Source organism: Taeniopygia guttata, chromosome 1 (assembly GCF_048771995.1).
Source record: "Taeniopygia guttata chromosome 1, bTaeGut7.mat, whole genome shotgun sequence".
Taxonomy (NCBI): domain Eukaryota; kingdom Metazoa; phylum Chordata; class Aves; order Passeriformes; family Estrildidae; genus Taeniopygia; species Taeniopygia guttata.
In genome coordinates this window covers 60,642,763-60,663,906 of record NC_133024.1, presented here as the reverse complement: position 1 = coordinate 60,663,906, position 21,144 = coordinate 60,642,763, and the positions used below count along the sequence as shown (strand labels likewise).

General features: G+C 38.5%; 1 protein-coding gene across 1 annotated transcript in view; it reads right to left on the bottom strand.

Annotated features, from left to right (window-relative positions):
* Positions 1-21,144, bottom strand: part of RB1 (RB transcriptional corepressor 1) — a 72,862-nt gene that overhangs the window by 4,860 nt on the left and 46,858 nt on the right. Inside the window, exons 18-22 of the mRNA XM_030272595.4 lie at positions 3,151-3,269; positions 2,610-2,755; positions 1,798-1,943; positions 1,150-1,254; positions 17-130 (exon numbers count right to left, since the gene is read on the bottom strand). Coding sequence (XP_030128455.4) covers positions 17-130; positions 1,150-1,254; positions 1,798-1,943; positions 2,610-2,755; positions 3,151-3,269 — 630 coding nt within the window. The remainder of the gene's footprint in view (positions 1-16; positions 131-1,149; positions 1,255-1,797; positions 1,944-2,609; positions 2,756-3,150; positions 3,270-21,144) is intronic.

The window sequence follows — 21,144 nt, the reverse complement described above, 5'->3', positions numbered from 1 at the left end:
AGAGATAATAGCTTACCCTGCTGGAAGCATACTGCAAAATGTTTGTTTTCAGCTTCTGCATAAACACTAAGTTGTAAAAGACTATGATGGAGTCATATTTTTCTTCTCTGATAAGAACACGTTTGAAAGTCTGCATAGAGTGGGAAAATCATACACAGATTAAAAAAAATAAAAGGAATGAAAGTTTTAGATTTGATAAACTCATAAAGTCATTTAAAGTCTGTGTTAGTTTAAGAGCTAGGATGGCACATGAGTTGTATGTAAGCCATTGTAACTTCTCTAAACTGTTGGGGATTTTTCCAAATGTCTTTGAACACCAGTACAAGCACCTACTTCATTAACTGGCACAGCCCCTTGGTGTGAACATAGTTCTAACATTTTCCAAATTTAAGAACAATTTGCTTTTACACATGTGTCAAAAAGTCTAGACTACTGTGCATGCCTTGGAAGGCTAAAAACTCATTACTGACCTGATGGGGATAAAATAGTTCTATAGGCTTGGAGACAGAAGTCTGGAGTTTAGCCAAGATCCACAAATACACTATGAGAAATTCTGCTACTGAGAGGATGCTACAGTTCCATTAACTGGTGAGGATTTTTCTATTGATTTCATTACTGTGCTGTGCAAAAATTTCAGTACATTGAAGTTCCTGTGAAGGAAGGAACTTCTTCATGTTAGAATTAAGCCTGTAACTTTAATACATACACAGCTGTTTGATATATAGCCAAACATCTCTATTTGCTATCAAACCATGTTTCTGTTGAAAGCTTCTGTAGAAAGTAATCTGCCTCTCTTCCCTAAATGCTCCAAGGAAGTCAGACAACTCAAAGAAACTTGTGTTACTTTTGAAAATCTTATTAGCACTAGATACATAAATTTTTCATTTAGGCTCCAAACACAGTCATAAACCACTATTACATATTTTTCAAAAGATGGAATGAAATTTGTTTTCTGAGGAGAGTTACTAAACTATCTATCCAAGTTGTTTAAGAGATATTTAGTATTAAAGTCCATTTTCTCCTCCACAATATGGAGATGCAGTGAAGCAGAAGTTTTCTGCTGTATGTTCAAGAGTAGTTTATTTTGATTTCAGGGGAAAAGAATTTTTAAGATTTTTATGGAGGAATAACATTTAAGAACTTCCATACCTCTTGATTTGTGTTGCAAAGCTCCTTGTATGCTGAAACGATCATTTTAAATTGAAGATCTACATTCTTTACTTTGCATATGCCATACATGGAACACATCATGATCTATTAAAGAAACAAGACAACTGAAAATTAATTCACCTTCTTCATTTCAACTTATGAAATAACTTTATTTTACCGACTGTGCTCTATAAACTAGCAGACAACTCAGAAAGAACTTCTAGAACTTAAATTTAACATAATGCTACCTCCATTTCTATATGACAAACAACTAATTGGAGCTGATAGTAACTTCTCAAACTCCTACCATATACTGTAATTTTAGGGTAGAATTAAAAAAAATTATCAGCCACACAGGTTGTCTTCACAAAGAAAATCACTATATTTTTATGCAAATTATTAGAAATTATGGTCTGTCTTCATTAATTTGAAAAAAGGTCAAAATGGTATTTGAAGGTGCCATATCAAGTAATGGCCAGTGCTTAAAAAGCTCAGATGACAGACTTCAGTCTAAACTAAGGCCTCCTTTCAGTGATAAATACATTAATAAAAACATCAGAGTACAATTTCTAATGGCTAAAAACATACAAAGAACATTTTGTTCAGGAGAGTCTTTTTAACTTTTAAAAACTTTTCTGTCCATGTTACCTGGTCCAAGTGCCTGTCTCTCATTAGCTCATACTCATTTTGCAGTGTGTGCTGGAAGAGGGTCCAGATCAAGGGCTCCAGCTCAGGATGTTCGGAGAGAAGGTGAAGGAACAGCGTATGGAGTCGACGATAGGCCAGTAGATACACTTCAGAAACAAAGAAAAATAAACTGAAATTGTTGTAACAGGAGTATACAAAATGAAAGAAATGCAATGAAGGAGGGACAGCATTGCACTGTTCACTGTCTCCAAGAAAAAAAAAAACTACCAGGCATCAAGTGAAGGTAGTGGAAGGCAGGCTCAAAATAACTGGAAAATGTTTTATACAAGAGATAGTGGACAACATAGAAGGCCACACCAAACAACACTGCACACATATGTCTATGTCAATTCAAATAAGCACAAACTCTGCTGAGAGTTACTAAGCAGACACAGCAGAAAAGGTTAAGAAAATCCCCCAGGTGGGATAAAGATCAAGCCTGGGAAAGCACCAGCCATGTCTGCCCCATTGTCTAGCTTCACATGACATCTCCTTGTGGACACTGCTGGGAAAAGGATGCTACAATAGAAGAGCCCTCCATCTGAGCCCATATGGACATTCTTACAGCCAGGATAGGGAAGTTTTCACTTCTAACTTGCAGAGTGCACATAGGAACCACCTGCTGGCACCATTTTGCCCTTCCTTCCAGAGGTTTGCCTGGTTTTCACTACAGATTCCACAACAAACTTTTCAGAAATGCTGGGTGCCAAAACCAAAAAGGATAAAGAGCAAGAGATAACTCTGCAATGTCAGCACATGCAGAAGGAACAAACCTTTCTTGTAGAACAGAGAGAGGGAGGTAGATTTCTGCACTTTCTGTGTTTGGGGGGTCACAGCAGGTTGAGCATCTGGAGGGGAAGTAGCACTTAGAGCAGGTCCAGATGCCTTCTTCTTAGGAGATTTCACAGGAGAAAGATAGCTGGAGGTTCAACATGCATTAAGCATTTAACATCACAGGATGAAGAAATTTCATTATTCAATTCTATATGAATAATACTTGCAAGAACTCTTCCCTTTTCCCCACTAGAAGAAATAAATTGCTATTGTGACCTGTTATCCCCAACACCTAATAGAGGGACTTGTTTATTCCTAGGCAAGTAATGCAACAGTTTACAAATACACATTTGATAGGGCTGGGGGGAAATATTTCAACATTTGATTTAACTTTCAATGTATAATAAATATCTGCAAATACAATGGTTTAACAAAACTTAAGTACCAAGCCTAAGAAGTAGGAAAACAGAATACAGCAGGATTTGAATATTAAGGGTAATATCAACTTCATATTTCCCTGGGCCTTAGGCATTCACTTACAGGTCTGCAGCAGTGTGGTTATGCTGGAAAGGCATATTGGGAGTAGAGGTGGGTTCAGGCTGATCAGTTTGGCCTTCTCGCTCTTTTGACTCCTTGATACGATCAAAGAGAGGCGACCCCTGGAAAAATGACAGGAATCCTGCATCATACTAAGAACAGACAACAACTCTCAATGAATTTTATTCCTTCTCTAAAACCAACCACCAAAATGTGAACCTCAACAGAAGATTAAGGCTTTGAAATACTTCAGAACACTCATACTTTTCAAGACGGATTTTAACCACCTAACTTTGAGTTATTAAATATATCAAATGCTTTCTTTCCTGTTTCAACAGCAGTCCATTAGATACAAGTTAACTGCAGATTTGAGACAGTTGTATTAGCTGTATTCTAGAGTCCCTTACTACTTCCTATAAATCCACTTCTGAAAAGAGGAGTAATCAATACAAGAAAACACACAAAAGGTCACATTTCAAAAAACACAGAACAATACAAACAAAAAAATCCTCCCAACCACCCCAAAAAATCCAAAACCAAACCAACCAACCAACACTCAAAAAACCCTACCAAAAATAGCTGAAGGAAACCTCAGCCCATTGGTGACCAGAAGTTACTGCTGTACCTACTGTCAATCTATTTTTGCTACAACATCTAACCAATATTTTACATTTGATAATTTAAACCACAGTCACTTAACTGCACTGGGGACTATTTAGTCTCTGCAGCATCATGTTCCAGAGCCACCTCTGGAAAGAGAGTGACTCCAGATACATCAAGTCTCTGCCCTCATGGCCCAAAGCAAACCCTAATTTTGCTTTGAGGCTATCAGTATTTTAACCAAGTCCTCTGGAATATATCTGAAACTAAGAGCTCGAGGTAGGAGGTGAGAGTAGGAGCAGAGAGAACGTAGGTGGAATGGAGGAGGTTCTGGCTGAAACCACATCAGCCCTTCTGCTGATGTTAGTAATAAACAGCAGTCCTGCAGAAACAAAATCTCAGCCTGCTTGTGTGTCACACACAGAGTAGAATTATGCAGACAGCAAGACTACATGGGAAAATATTTTGACACCATATTTATAATTAAATTTGAACACACAGGGCTGATGGCTTCTGTTTGTTTTATTTTCTTTAAACAGGAGACTCATCCTTGATTACAATGTTGCCTCTCACCAGTGCAGCATCAGAAATCCTAAAGGAACAGAAGAACATTTGAGTAACAAATATGTGCCTTCTTGAGAGTGAGAGGCAGGCAAAGCAGTCCATAAAACTCAGGATTGAGTGAGCAAAACCAGATATGCAGCATTTTCCTCAAACGACCTTCCCAAAAGACAGCAGTAACATCTGTTAGCTCACTGCTCTGTACACAATGCAGTGTTTGATGGTTCCTGGTATGTTTGATCTTCCAAATGTACATTTTTAATATTTGTGAGAACTCCGGGATTGATTCGGGGCTCTTGTGTGGTGGTAAAGTTTCTCTTCCAACCTTTACTTCCAAAGAAAAACTCCACAGCCTCTCATTGTTCAGTCTCAAGGCAGTTTATTGCTAGTTATCTAAAAGATTGTCTTTGCCCGCTGCAGCTGCTTTAGTCAGCAGCCCAGGCAGAGACACACACACCCCTGACACCCTCACTGTCTGGTGTCTTCTTCTTCCCTCCCCCCGCCCAGGGCTGCTGCTATCTTTTATATGATATATTACGTGTTATATGTTTACAGATTTTCCCCAATACCTACTACCTATGTTACAATGTGCTTTTCTACTCTAAACCAATCCATGAGTGCCAGCATCACCAAGAGCATGGAGGTAAGGAAGAAGAAGGAGGAAGAACAGGATCAGGCCCACTTTCCTCCATCTTAGAACTTCTGACCCCCCTGTACAAAGTAAAACCCCCCTGTACAGGTGTTAAAACCCCCCTGTACAATACTAAAAAAATTTCTCCTCTCATTTGTAACTACTTTTACTATACCATCTAACCCTTTGTGACTGCTTGTTCCACCTTCAAAGTTGGTAACTCATTCCATGGCTCAAACTCAAAATCACAGCTGTTTTCAGTTGCTTGCCAGGGTCTAAAATGCTTCTGACCAAGGCCTGGAACCTCCAAAAATGTCTGAGGGACATTTTGAGTTCCGACAAATATTAATATTCACTGGCACAGATGACAAATCTACAGCTGTGAACAGGAGCACAGCACACATGGAAAACATGCAGCATCACCTGGCTAAGGCAGTAAGAAATAGCCTAGTAAAACTATACTACATTTACTAGAATTAAAACTAACATTAAGACATTCCTTATTTAGATTTATTCCTTAAAAAACCCCACCTTTTTTAAGTGTATTAAATAGAAATTCAGAGTAACATGATGAGAGTGACAAGATTTACAATTTTTCACACTGCAATTCCTAAATTATGATTTTGGCAATACTGGAGCTGTTTCATCCACAGCAGAAAAAAGCATCAGTTACTGATTTATAACCACATGACTGTTTTGCCATCATTTCTCAACCAGTTCAGCTCTTGGGCTGGTTTGCATCATTTTCCCCTTCATTTCCTTTCTCCATTTAGGAGTGCACACACTTCTCACTTGTGTGCTGCCCTTACTGGAAACACAGGCACATGACCTCCTTTTCTCTTTCTTATGGCTACTTGGCCTCTTCCTTTTTTAATATTCTCACTAGCACTTTACTTTGCTCTGAGGAATCCAAATTTTTTTCCCAGAGCAATCATTGATGAGATATCTTGACTAAGAGTGAACCCTGCTTCGCTCATATCACATTTTAGTGATTAATGACTGGAAAAGTATTTTTTAATTAAGGAGAAAAAGGGGTTGATAAAAGGGAATGAGAGGTCTAGAAACAGAAGCAAAGTTACTATTCTTGAGTTAGCACTTCAGGCCAGCAGTTCCAGGTCCTCTCTCACTCCTGCTCCAATTTTGCTCACATTATTCCGAGTGTGATTCCATTAGATAAGGTATGGGGACACAGCAGTTTGCTACACACAGAAGGGATCTGCCTAATTCTGCATCATTTCCACTCCTCTTCTACCTGCCAGCCTCAACAATCAGTCAACCTCCACATAAGTCAACTAAACCATCAGAAAGCAAACAGAGAAAGCAAACCCAGATTTAAGTCTGCTCTGCAGAGAATCACAGAGCCAGAACAAGCACTAAGAACAGGGCAGCCCCACCATGAAGGCTGGGAGCAGAGCACAACACAAAGTACAAGATGCCGTGCATTTATTGACAACAACATGTTGCATAACCTGATTAGTGTGTAGAATTTTATCTCACAGAAATGTACAGAACTGACTGCTGCTCTCCACCATTTAGCTGGGCTACCTTCAGCAAGAGGATGTTTTTGTGTAGAAACATCTACCCATGGAGCCCAAACAGCAAGATGCACTGAGTCCAATACAGCTCTTTTGGTTCCCATAAATACTAATTGATGCTGCGGTTAAAAAGGTGGCAGGACAAAGAGTGTGCTACAACCCAGCTGGTCCCAGCAGTGCAGAGCTGCCAGCACCAGCAATGGGAGGGTGTGAGAAAGCCCCACTCAATGTATGTCCCTGGGCAAACCACAGCCTTGTCACCTCTGCTGGCTGCACAAACTTGTCAGCCCTGCAGGTGCACGAGCAGAAAGAGGTTATTTAGCTTTCAGACCTGGTGACATTTAAAGTGAGTGTTTTGCTGATCACCATGTCCACCTTTCTCTCAGACTCTAGGTGCAGCCCCCTCTGCTCTTTCCCCAGGGACCCAGATCACTCTCACGGGTACCTTTCCAAATGCATGGCCACATATTTGGAGAAGTAGCTGCTGCAGTGACAAAATCGATGCCTCACAAAAACACTGTGTGTGCCACAACACAGAAACACAAAGAGAAGAGTTTTCTCAAGTGCAACTACCCCCACGCTGTAGAACTGATGGGTTTAATTACAGCTGTGTCTCCTTTCTTTATACTTAAACACAAAAAACACTTCCATTCCGTGAATTCAAAGTGCATCTGCAGCTTGCAGGGCGTTTCCAAGCTTATCAGGGCAAACTTCAGCTTCAGTCCCACAATTTGGTATTCAACACTCAAATGAGAGAAATACAACATAATTTACCAGGCAATTACCAGTCCTTTAAGTAATAATCACAAAAGAACTTTAACCCTCGGGTCCAGCTTAATTGGACAGGAATGTTTATCAGGAACTCATTTCTAAAGCAATGTTATTCGTGCTATCTTTTGCCAATTTCATATTGCTTTTTAAAGCTTTTAAGCAGCACTTAAGGTGAACTGGTCACCTCCAATGCATTCCTTTAACATGAAAGGAGATTGCAATTTTTTTGCTTTAATTTAATGCTCAGTAAGTAATCAATGTTACTAGATGCAGCCATAGAATAAATTTCACTAATTAAGCAAAATATTGATTTTCATAGGAGAGTTCCCTGTGATAGCTACAGAAACCCCATTTTATTAGTGCAAAAAATGAGAAAGCAAGAAATGAAGACTTAAAATTTAACAGGGTCAAAAGACCACCAGCACCAGAATGAAGAATAAGGCTGAAATTTGACTCAGTTCCCTCTCAAAATACCCAGGGCTAAAAAACTCTCCAAGATAAACTCTGTGAATTAAGTGGGGCTTTGTTAAGAGTGGCTTTGCAGGATGCTTCCCTGCAGCAACACCTCCATCACAAGCATCTGCAATGATTTTTCCCCATCTGAAAGCTCCTTTTATGGAAAGAAAAAGCAGAATTTTTTATTTGCTACTCTTTATTTGGCTACAGTTAAACTACAGGATACACAGGTGCTTCCCTGCTTCCCCATCTTTGTATTGGCTCTATCCCAACTACACATTTAATTTGACTTTGGTTTCCATGAAAAGATTAAAAATCCCCTAAATCCTTATATATGGGAAAGAGCCACCCTGGGGTTTGGGTGTATCCACTGACCACAGAAGGAAAAGCCCTGAGTAGTTTTACTCTAAACAGTGCTATTAGTAGTCCACTAATAAAAAAAATCTGCTTTTGTTTTCTATATGCTTTATGTTTTTGTTCTTGGCAATAATTTCTTAATATATTTTCAGGTTTTAGTTATCTGTTCACATTAAATTTTAATACAGTGTTTAGCACTTAACTATGTATATATCTCAATGCCAAGGTCCCTCGGGTAGTGGGGTTATTTTTGCCTAGGGCTTTCTTTTTTTCTTTTGCTTGCTTACAATTTATGAAACCAGTCAACACAACACATAATGTTAAGACATGTTCTTCATAATGTCAAAAAAGATGGCAGTGATTTTGCAAGGCAAAACAGGCCCAGTTTAGAACTGACAGCTTTGGAATGGAAGTGCAAGGACTGGATCAGCACAAGCTATTTCCAACCCTCTTTCCCAAGGGAGAACTGCATGCCCAGAATGTTGGCTTTTGCTTGCCACTGTGTTTTCAGAAGTTTCACGTGACAATTAGTTACCAGAATTCTGAAATAATTCAGACCTGCTAAAACAAAGTAGACATCACAGTCTAAACTGGAATAGTACTGACCATGAAAAAAATCAACAAAACTAAGGATTGTGTCCTAATTTCACACAAGAGTTGTATTATATAACTTATGTTTATACTGGGGCTTGTTTTTGCAAAATTTATAAAGAAAAACATTAAAAACTACAGTGTTAATAGTTTAATACATTTAAGAATACTGGTAAATCTGTTTTTAACTACTTACAGTGTGGGTATGTTTAATACAAGTCCTATTCCTATCCCACTCATCTTGAGCATTTAAGAGTCATCCAGCTTTGTGAGGATCTCCTTTTATCTAGTGATAAAGGAATTCAGATCTCTCCAGAGAAGGAAAGCCAGGCTGCCACAGTCTGAATATGCATCTTACACTTCGTTGCTTTAAATGACACTGCAAATCCATCTCCTCACAGCTTTGCAATAATTACTCTTCCTCAGAAGTCTCTGGAAAGACCTGGCAAATCTTGTTAAAAGTCAGACATTATTTCACAATAATCAATACCATACTTTTCAGCCCCTCTACTCCTGAAGTGATTCTTCACCAAATGAACACCAATTAACCAATTCTCTGTGATTTAGAGGATCTCTTAGCAAAGGTCCATGGGACCCACCTCACTCTACAGGAGCAGTACAAGAGCATCATGAAAATACCCGTCCTAGCAACACAGAAGGAATTATGTGAAAACACTTTTAAACCATAAAGATGATAGATCTTCTGTCAACATAATGACTAAAACTATTGGTTAGGTTCAAAAATATTACACAAACCAGTGATAATGCTTGGCAAATAGGGAACTTCTGACCCAGTTACTGGTTTGTGACTCTGCAACCAATCACCAGCTGAATACTGAAAAAACAAACCCTGGTCATTAGGACTGCTCCTGTTTGCCAAGCCTGTGAGACTAACATTTTAAAAATCACTTTGAAAGGAATTTTGAAAGACAGTCTACAAGCAGAGCTATGCTTTTATACAACTGTTTTGTTTACGCTGCTCAGGATGACCCTGGGCAGGCTGCTACTACACGATTTGCAGCTCTTGCACCACTTCCTTCAGCAGATTTTCTGCTCAATTCACACAAGTGCATGTGCAGGTACACAAAGCACAACAAAATACAGCAACTGTTGCTTTTTTTTACTGAACAATACCCAAGAAAATATAATTTTAGGCTCATTTGCCACGCCTTTTTCCCAAAAACAATTGCTATTAACATCTTCCAGAGGGATCTGTGTTCTGCACTGGCAGTGCTGCTGCAGAAACAATCTGTATCTGAAGTAATTAGCAAGTTTATTATCTAGCTCCCAGGGCAGCCAGGCTTCAGTATGACTAATTCTTGGACATATCTCAAGATTCTTAGGCAAGAGACAAAGGTCTCAAAGACAACTGAATCAATACCAGTTTCCTGCCACTATCTGCACAGGAAATTGTGTACGATAAACCAAAACCCACCTGATGTGAACCACTTGACTGTTGGAAATGAAAATATATATTAACAAAATATACAAACAATAGATAGACAATATATAACATATATATATATCAACAATATAGTATATTGATATATATTGACAATATATATCAACAAAAAAATCTTGAGGCTGAAAACTTTTTCCAACAGCTTTAAGCTGTGAAAAATCTACAGGGTATAAAGATTTTTAGCACAGGAAGCAGAAGAGAGTTGCTTTAAGGGACCATTATGTAACCTAACATCACACAGTATTAGAAATAACAGTTCTATAGTTATTTCTATGCAGGAAAAATTCTTACACTGGGGAGCAAAATAGCACTAAAGCACTTCTTTCTTCAGAGGAACTCTGGGTCACAAAATTACTATCTTGGTAAAAACAACTTATTTACATAATTACTATTGTAACAATCACATTGCCATGGTATCACATCACATTTTCTATCAGTTTCATTTACACAGTCCCAGGCCCCAGAACAACAATTAAGAGTGGTTCTGGGAAATATGTTCACAAGTACAAGTGGAAACATGACAATGAAGTGCCTCTGAGACTTTCAGTTAAAGCCTGTGATTCAGCTTCAAGTTTAGTGTTCTTTCCAATTTCTAGGTACAATGTATCATAAACAATTCTCTTATCAACCTAAAAGCAGTAAGTGTGCCAGGAAACTTTGTAGACAGCACTTTTTGAAAGAGCAGGAGATTATCTTTTATCAGTGTAACCAAGGAATCAACCAATTACAGATTGAGCAAAAAATAATCTGCAGAGGATGTGACCAAGCTGCATGCACAGAAAGAGCAATTCCTCAGAAAAGTTCGTACTGGGTAGGGGTTGTTACATTTCTTCAAATCATTAAGAGCAGACTGCTTGTGATATTTAAAAGGAAAAAAGGGCTATAAATATCTTGCATTGTACTTCATATAATCTAGAAGACAAAAATGGCACAAATTGTAGTTCCAAAAGCAATATGCCATGTTTTGTAAGAAAACATGACAACACAAGCATGAAAACCATTTCATGTCACGGATTTATCAACCAATTCTAGAAAACATTTCAATATGAAGAAAAGTTGACATGACAAAGAAGAAAAACCTGAAGCTGTAACAAAACTATGTCACAACATTTCAGGCAGAAATCCATCCTCTGAGAAGAGTTTTGATCTCAATTTAAGCCAGTACTTTTATGACTGTCATTATGAGATATCTCAGACTCAGTAGTCTATACCCTGGTATGAGCTCAAGGCAGACAAGACCTGGCAGAATTTAAGAAGATATTTCCAATTAAGCATCTCTGCCTTACAAGCAGTTATTTAACAATCAGTCAAAATAACAGCATAACAGAGGTAAGGAAGACTGCACTGGAAATCAAATTAACAAGAGAATGTTAAAAAAGGTCTTGGGCTATTATTTAGAGTTCATTAAAAATCAAAACAAAGCATTTTTCCCAAACTGAAAAAAAAAATTAAATTTTGACAGTGTGATACAAAATAGTATAAAAATCACTAGAAACACCCTGAACTTTTAAATAAGTTATCTTATCAAACCTGAAACAAAAACTTGGAAAGCTTTTTTTTTTTTTTTCTGTTACACCTGCTTCATACTCCTACTAAAATTGTACACATCTATTATTTTATCTATTGTTTTTCTACTCTGCTTTCTCTTAAAGTGTTGCAGTTAATTCTGAGACAGATCACAGAATGAGTTGGGATTGGAAGGGACATTAAAGGTCATCTAGCTCAACCCCCTGCCATGGACAGGGACACCTTCCACGAGACCAGGTTTCTCAGAGCCACATCCAGCCTGGCCTTGAACACTTCCAGGGATGGAGCATCCATGGCTTCTCTGTGCCAGTCCCTTACCACCCTCACAGTAAGGAATTTCCAACTAATATCTAATCTAAACCCAACCTCTTTCAGTTTAAAGCCATTTTCCTTGTCCATTTTCCTCCTTACCACCCCAATTGTTTTCTGCTTATTTCACTTCACTTCCCACCACTTATCTCAAAGGTAATTTCACTGATCTACAGCATCAGTTGGCTTCCATAACTACAAACTGTAAATTTGTATAACCATAGGAGAAACAAAGCAAAAATTACTATGTCAGCAGAATTACTAGGCCAGCATTAGTTCTGCATAGATCTGAAGAAGAGAAACAATTCTAACTATTATTATCAAATGTAAGAGCATCTCTTAGAAAATAGTGAGTCAAAAGTATCTTACACTAAAATGCAGAATATTTGGAATATCCATATACATGGAATATCCATGAAGTTATTCTAGGATCCTTAAAAAGAAGACTAAATAAACCTTACAACAATGCAACATACCAACTTTAATTTTTTGTAAGACCAACAAATGTAGCTGAACTGGCAAAGAAGGGCTAAACCAATAAAAAGGTGCAAAAAAATCGAATTTATCTAATATCTAAGTGAGTGTGTGGATGTGGTAAATGCAGACCACACTTGGACCACATCAACATCTGCAAGAAGTTTGAGCTCACATTTCTACAAACCAGGCCAGTACTATTTTTCAGAAGATAATGTAAGACGTGCTATTCAGTGCCTTTTCTCACGGCTGCACAAGAATCTTTTATGAAGACTGATCAGTGATGGCCAGCTCAGGCTCTGGAAAAACACATTTGAAGGAGTAACATTTCCCCCTTGGATATTTAGAGCAAAATCATGTGGGATATTAGAGAACCACAGAATGGTTAAGGTTGGAAGGGAACATAGCAGGGCATCTGTTCCAACCTCCCTGCTCCAGCAGGGTGTTTAAAGCCTAGTTCATTTATATTTGGATGCATTCAAATGAATGCAGGAAAACAACATTTATCTTCAAGGTTTAAAATCAACAGCTATAAAAAGATAGACCATGTTTGGTTGGTTTTTTTCCAAAACACCACAAACCAGATCCACTACCCCCCCTTTCACATTTGCGTTGCACCAATGCAGAAACCTCCCTCCCCACAGGAAACCTTTGTGCTACACATCTCTGCAGTGAAGGACCCATACTCAGTATCCCACCTGCAGCCCCTCTGCCCACCCGCTGTGGAACCTGAAAGCAGAACTTGGGTTGGAGGCTTTGTGCAAGACTCATGAGGGCAACCAGTTGCCTCAGAGAGGCTCTACAAAAGCCATATTGAGAAGCACACACCCAGCTGGGGACTAAAAAGCCAAATCTTGCCAAGGCACAGACATGTGGGTCTTGGGCCTTTGTAAAAACAATGAGGAAGCCAAGCCTCCTTTTAAAATGCCAACATTTCAAAAGAAAGGATTTGAAAGACTGTCAAGACTTTTGATGTCCCTCTTTTTTTTTTTTTTGGTGCTCAGATTCTCCTGAGTAGGGAGTGGATTTAAAATCAAGAAAATTTGATGGCCTCTGCTCTCTCCTTCCTCAGTACAATGTTTGCTCCTTTTAATTATATGACCTTGGCATATAATTAAAAACTGCACCATGTACATAGAAAGAACTTATGAGACTCTCTCTGAAGCAATAAAACAATGACATTAGGCAATACGTGAAGAGTACATATTAATAAACCAGTAAAACTGACTTAGGTGATAAGGTGCATTCAATTACTAAATGATCAAAAAATGTTTCCCCAATCTCATTAAATACAAACATCCTGCTAGAAAACACAAATTAAAAAAGTGAAATCCTTCAATGACAATGTGCTTTTCTATCAAAGCTCTGCATTTTTCTTGTGAGAAACTCTTGGTCATTTGTAAACAAAATAAAACCTAAGTTCAGTATTTCTGAGGCAACCACTATGCTTTGCATCCTAATTTGAGAAAATTCAAGTCTTTTAATACTAGTTTTTCTCCCTTCTCCCTTAAATTTAAGGAAAGCTTAATCAGCTTCTTAAAATTTTCTTTTGCTTCAGTCAGCCTTTTTGGAAGAAATTTTATTGAAACATACTCCTGCAGAAACCCTACATTTTGCCAATGTTTTCCAGCCAAAGCATTTTGACCTCTCTCTGCTAGTACTACCAATCTGCTTGTAGCATCTCTTTTAGGAATTTCAAAACAGAAGCTCACCAAGCAATGTTTTAAAAAGCATCATATGCCCATTTTAAGTCTTGATCACTCCATGAACTGTCATTGTGCATGACTTAATCCAAGTATTTCACCTCTGTTTTACTGAAGTTACAAACGACCACATTGAACTTGGCCTGTGGGGCAAGCAAATGCAGGAAGGTTGTGATGACTGGGAATATATCCTCTCCTGAGAAGATATTTTAAAGTGCTTTTAAATCCCCCCAAAATGTTTCCCTTTATCTCTCAAACTACAGAGTGTGTAAAGGTCTCACATTATGTAGACAATAATGCAATTCCAAGTTCTGTTTAATTTTACAGCTTCTCACATTTGCCCTAGAAAAAGCAAACCTGAATTGAGCCCAGCCATTTCTCCCCAAACTTGCCTCTCACATACTTTCACATGAGATTAAGAAATCCTAACTCTCATAGATCTAGGTTGCATTTTAATCAGGATAATATGCCTACTTCAGAAAGTATAAAGAATAAAAGGAAAATTTAAAAACAGAAGTTGACCTTGAGATTTCACCACATTGCTTCTGGTAAAGAAACAGACCATTTTCACACTGACTTAGGGTATATACACTTAAGTTTTTCTGTGCATCTATATACACACTCCTGATATTTCAGAGAAAGATGGACAAAGAACACACGGAAAAAGTTGTCAAATTTAAAGGAGTTACTATAATTTGAATGCACTTTTACTCTGCCATCTTTACTTTCATTGTAAGGAAAATGCTTTTAGTTAGTGTAGTGTCTGTAATGGACAGCTCCACTGCCTTCACCACAAACATACTGGTGTCAAACTCATGGAGAAACCAAAACCCAAACTGAGCCCACAAGCACAGCAGAACAGAAGCCTTAGACATAAATGACTTGTTAAGAAAAGCTCATACAAGGCACATCAACTAAGGTATTTGAATCCAGTAGGAATTCTGCTTTGCAGACTTCTGTATTTTTTTTAAGTATCCAACCGTTTCTTTATTTGTCATTCAGTGGGAATTTTCTATAGCTATTCTGAAGCACAGAAACCAACGACTGAGTGACAGCAAAAACAAAACAGATTTTATAATTTACTTCCAAGGAAATAAGAGGCTGCAAATTAATGCCACAAATGGCAATCTCAACCTGAATCCACCTCCCTGCTACCAGACTCTCTATTTTATCCATTTTACAACTGCAAGTGATATGCGGTACCTGTAGCATATTTATTTGTCTGTAATTTTCTAACTCTCCAGACTGGTTGGCCTGAGACAACAAAAACCAATATCAAGAGTGAAGACTGTTAGTTCAAAGCATCCAACACTGCACTCTGGATTGGATATTTGCCTAGAAAGCTGTCATTCTTTATCACCCCATCAATCTTATGTAAGAAAGCATGACTATATATACTATGTCTTTATTACTGCTCATTTTTATCCTATTTTGTGGAAAAATCAATTAGGCATACATGGCTGTCTTTTAATCCATAATAAATATCGTCATTCCAAACAGTTTACATGAAAATAAATTAGAGTAGTAGACCAGGAGCACAGAGCTCACTCTTGAGTTTAACTGAGGCTTTAAAACCTCACACCACCAAACACTAGGCTAATGTCTGGCCAAGAGTCAAAACAATACAGATTTGAAAGCCTCAAAGCTGAACATTGCCATAACACTTCCAGCACAGTTTCACCACTGGCTTAGATCAGTTGAAGCACGATGGTGCTTCTCCAAGTTACACATCTGCACTTTTTGCCTCATCCCTTGCTTTAGCATTAGCACAGCTATGACTGCAAATTATGTATTTGTTAGGATTAGTTTTAAACCAAATAGTTGTCCTCATTTGCTGACTGCATATGCACACACAGCACAAGGGAAGAAGCAGAGAGGCTTAAATGGACAGCAGTAGGATTACTTCAAGCAACAGCCCACAATTAAACTGTTTAAATCAACCATAAAAAACTGTATCAGAACCCCAGGAATTCAAGTACAGAGAAAGTTAAAGGAATATTTGTGAGCAGAAGGAGGACCTTTGTGATCCTTCCACAACAACAGGTACCTCATACCTACTAAACCACCACGGACAACAGCTGAAGAAGTTTGGCAAAATCCAGAGACTTGAGCAAGGGGTGTGCAGGACATTGTAGGCTGCACAACACTACTTGGAGCTTCCATTGGAGGAGCAAAATACTATTCCAAGGATATCTCACCAGGAACTGCAGCACAAAGCTTCTGTTCTCACTGCAGGGCCTTTCCCTGAGGCTAAATAACATTATCATAGAATCACAGAATGGTTTGGGTTGAAAAGGACTTTAAAGATCACCTAGTTCCAAAACCCTCACCAGAGGCAGGGACACCTTTGCCTAGAACAGGCGGCTCAAAGCCCATCTCCCCATAGGCTGGAATACTTCCACAGATGGAGCACCTTTCTTTCACCCACTCCCTTATGGCAAAGGACAAGAATCCCTCATAACAAGAGCATTTGCTCAGGGCATGAGATGTGGGTTCCAGCCTCCCCTCTCCTGCCACAGTCAAAGTAATGTCTCTCAAATTAATGTCTCCCAAAAAACCACCATGCCACTTCCAGGGAGGTTATTAACAGAGATTCAATGAAAAAGGATCATTTATGTTTTGCATTTAAGAGCATCATTCCATTTCTCCAAGACTGCAGCAGAAAAAATTTTAATTATCACATGAGAAGCATGACCTTTGTCCATCCTCCAAAGTTTTGACATTTTCTTTCTTATGTTCTAGGTATTAGCTGATTGCCACATTGAAAAAGCAACTGCTAAATGTGGTCAACAGTGCAGTAAAATGGTTCATAAAGTACCAAATTGGTTCCATTAAACTTCGGGATATGGGCTGGAAGGAAAGAGCAGTTGTAAGTGAAAGTCAGCTGAAGTATTTGTAATTGCTGTTTACCAGTACTAATGATATGCTAAATAATCATTTAAGTGATGTTATCATGCAGAATTTAAAGAGGTTATTTGCTGACTTAAACATTTAGAAAGTAATAGTTCTTCACATTAATCAAGCACAAGTTCTGCTTTTTGGCAGCAGTTTTCCCCTGACAAGCATTTTCATGTCAGTATTTATCTAAACTAATTAGCTTACCAGCTTGAGTAATTCTTGCAAAACTTTTCTTCCCCCCTTAACTTCTTACATTCCAGTTTTGTGAAGGAAACCAAATTGATATCATGGGGTTTTGGGTTTTTTTAAACAATATGAACTCACATAGATCTCACTGAACACTATGGCAAACTCTTTCAATAACTTCATAATGTTGTACTTTAAAAAGAGCAGTATAGAAATGTGACTGTGGGCTTCCGGCTGCCTCTTACAAATAGAAGTTAAAATCCTCTGTATATAAAGTCAGAGGCCTCCATTTGGCCAAAACTGAAAGAGGCTGTAAACACTGGATACAGTATTTGCAAGTAGTTTGGCATGAAAATAAAAAATATCCTCAAGAACCAGTGCAGTAACACCAGTAATCCCGACACAGAACCAGACTACCTTAAGCCTGCCCAGAGCACACATGCTGGGCAAAACCTTACACTAAAGATACAAAAAATAGTAAGCAATTGCTTTAGAACTGCACAAATTACAGAGGTTCTTCTACAAGTTCTGTTACCCCAGCCATTTCACCCCCTGAGCTTGGAAGAGTTTCCAAAATAATTCAAGAGGCTTCTTCTTTCCTATAATTTCTAATATTTGCTTACTATAGCAAGTGATTTTTAAATTTATTTTAGGTTTTCTTAAAACAGTCATGTTCTGCATTTGAAAAGTATTTTGAGTAAAAAAAATTAGCCACGGGACATCTGGCAAATTTCCGCCAGCTCAAACTTTGAATTTTTAATCCTGAGAATTAGAAAGTATACGACTGAGTAGAGTCAGAATTTGTCACAGTGTTTGGGAAAGGCATTTAACTTATTTCCTGCATCTACAGCAGACAGAAATTTCAAGTATTGATGTTATTTCAATCACATTTGCAGAGTAACTGAATAAACACTTTTTTTAAGTTAGAAAAAAAACCACAAAAGAGTTTAGAAACTCAGGTATTTTGTTCTAGTTAAGGCATTTCTCTTCCTACCTGACATTTTAGAGATTCCTTTCATTCTATTCCTATCCACTAAAAAACATGCTGTTAAGATTGTTTGTAGTCTTTTTTCCATCTTCCTTCCTTCTGAAGAACATCAACATCCACTTTTCATCATCCACTTTTAATCTCTATGATCCTTTCCTTTGCTGTTTAGTCCATCTCTTTTAAACCAACCAATCCACAGATTAAAGCTCAAAAATATTTCATTAGGTTATCTAACCTCTACTAGTCTATCAAGAGATCAACTAGACTTACAACATCAACCCAAGAGCATAGGGGGAAAAAAGTACTCTAGCAGCCTCAAAACTCATACCAAGGGAGAGAAATTGTTTCCTCTATCCACAAGCGAGGAGCAGTTGTGTCTCTTGTAAAGGAAACTGAAACAATTTCAAAGAGGAAAGAGAGGCATTTCAAATGCACAAGAAGGAAGAAGTCTGGAATTTTATTCTGAGCTTCCTTTTCCCTTTTTAAGCAATTACACAACCAACTTTTACTTGTAATTTGTATGTGTGATTTCATATGCATTAAGCTAACAAGTTTCCTGACAGAGCCTTTAACTGCCTCTGCAATAGTTGCAAGGGATTAGGCTGGCTAGATAAAAATACTCTGTTCATCTTAAGTTTTATAATGCTCATTTGAAGACTTGCCTGCCACACCAACACAAAAAAGGGAAATTTTCAGTGCCATAACAGCTTCACTCTACCTGGCATAGGTGGAGACCACCACTGCCTTTTAAGACTGCAGTGAGCCACTTCTCAGAAGCAGTCTTAGAGTGACTTCAGGGTGGCTGAGCAGGCAGCCCCAAAAGACAGCTGAGAAGATCAAAATACCCAGCCCTGCTTCCTCTATACCTATTTTTTCCAGAGATTTATGGAGATGAAACAAATGAAGTCTCTTAATGGATCCTTTTGCTTGGCTGGAATCTAATCTAAAAACACAGAATTTTAATCTGTCTATATTTTTGTCACATTCAGTAGCCACTGTAATTATCTCAAGATGATATTTAATAGAGGGCTCTCCATCCAAGGGCTCCAACTATATTCAGCGATCAAGACAGCCTCACATCACAGTGTGGAAGTGAATGAGGCTCTTATGTGGAGGGAAGCTTGAGGACCAAGTCATAGAAAACTTTGCCAGGATTGGAACAGAAAATCTCTGGCACAGCCAAAAAGATTTCCTGGCTCTCAGCCCTACTTCTCAACCATAACAAATTCCTTCCAGTATATACACATCTTCAAAGAAACTCCAGTAAATAGACCAAAAAAAAGCTAAAATCCATTAAAATAACTAGATAAATAACAATACATAGGTCAAAGAAAACATCATCCTGCCAAGGCTTGTCTTCCCTGCACCAGACAGCACAAGTTCTTCTGCGTAAGATTGCTTAACCTAAGTGAGAACAAACGCCTGTACCATGACACAGGTGTGCCTCTAAAAGCAGTAACAGTAGTTATTGTACCATGGTCTTACACATACCATTTTGTGCACCTGACAACCCTCATTTAACAGTGCACATGCTGGCCTTGGAAACACTGTAAGAATTTATTACAATGCTATTAATGTTGAAGTTGCTTTTCTTCCCCCTAAAGAACTTTCAGTATTAGCATCAGTACAGACTGAATGCAGTACATTAGACAAGTTCAAATGAATTTCATCTTGGACCACAACTTTGGTTTAATTCCAGCTCTGAAGGTGAGGGTACCACCAAAGGAACATACAACACTGGTCAGCATAACTCCAAAAGCTTGGAAAGGCTTCAAATACTTGTTTTATTTCAGTGAAGTGTTTTTTTGCCACTCAACTTGGACTTCTGAATTTAAAGGATCCTGCCCCCTGCGTCCTAAATGACAGCAAATAATCAAATCTGTGGCATCTTGGGGAAGAAAGAACAGTGTTCTACAGCCACTCTAGAACACTGGTAAGGTTATAAGCACTTTTCCTTCTGAACCCCTGTGGTGGAACAGGTTTGTCACACAAATCCAAAATTGGCTAAACAGGTATCTAAACTCAGAGAAGCAGAGTTATGTGGTAACTGCCCAAAGCCGTGCAAAAAACTTGCTCGTTGCTGAAGTGAGAGATGATTTAAAACATCTCATCAGCTCCTGGCTTTAAGGAGCCCATTCTTACTTTGCCTTTGGTGCCTTTTCGAGAGCCACAGGAAGCCTGTTGATGGAAATGCAGGCTTTGCTCATATAGCACTAGCAACAAATGACAGGTCCTAACTCATTCCCATCTCTGATGCAGAAAGGCAGACACTCACATATGCATTTCCCTGCAGCAATAGCATTGTTTCCTTTGGAGACAAAAACCCCCTCAGTGTACAAGGCCCGCCCTGCAGCTGCTTCCTCCTGCCTACCCCCTCCTTCCCATCCTAAAGGAAAATGGCCTGTGGTGAGGGAGTATAAGCAGGGCCATTACCCTTTCAATTCTTCCATAACTGTTAAACTTCTTAAAATTTAAGGTGTTGGGGGCTACTAAAGTCTTTTCTGGACCTGTTGACACAAAGCCCAACATCTTAAAACATGATCCAATACAAGGAGAGTGCAAAATGAGGCTTCCCCCCAGCTCATGCTGAAGCCTGGCCAGAAGAGAAGCCACTCCTGACTCCCAGCTGCTCCCAGTGCACTAACACAGGTTCTTCAGCTTGGACAAGCGCACAGAAATTAAAACACTGCATGGTAACAATCAGCTACATCAAAATTAAGAAAGTGGATATACAATTCATCTTTGCCATTTACACTTTTACACTAAAACAACTCAGACTGCCTGCTCAGTCATAACTCTCCTTGCTGAAACAAGAAGGGAAGGAAAAACCTGCCAATTAAGGGGTTTCATATTTTCATCTGCAGGTGGTGAAACACTGCAGCTGAATGCTGTTTCTGGACATACACAAATATCACTTCAGTCGTCAATTAGTGCAAAGTGCACATACT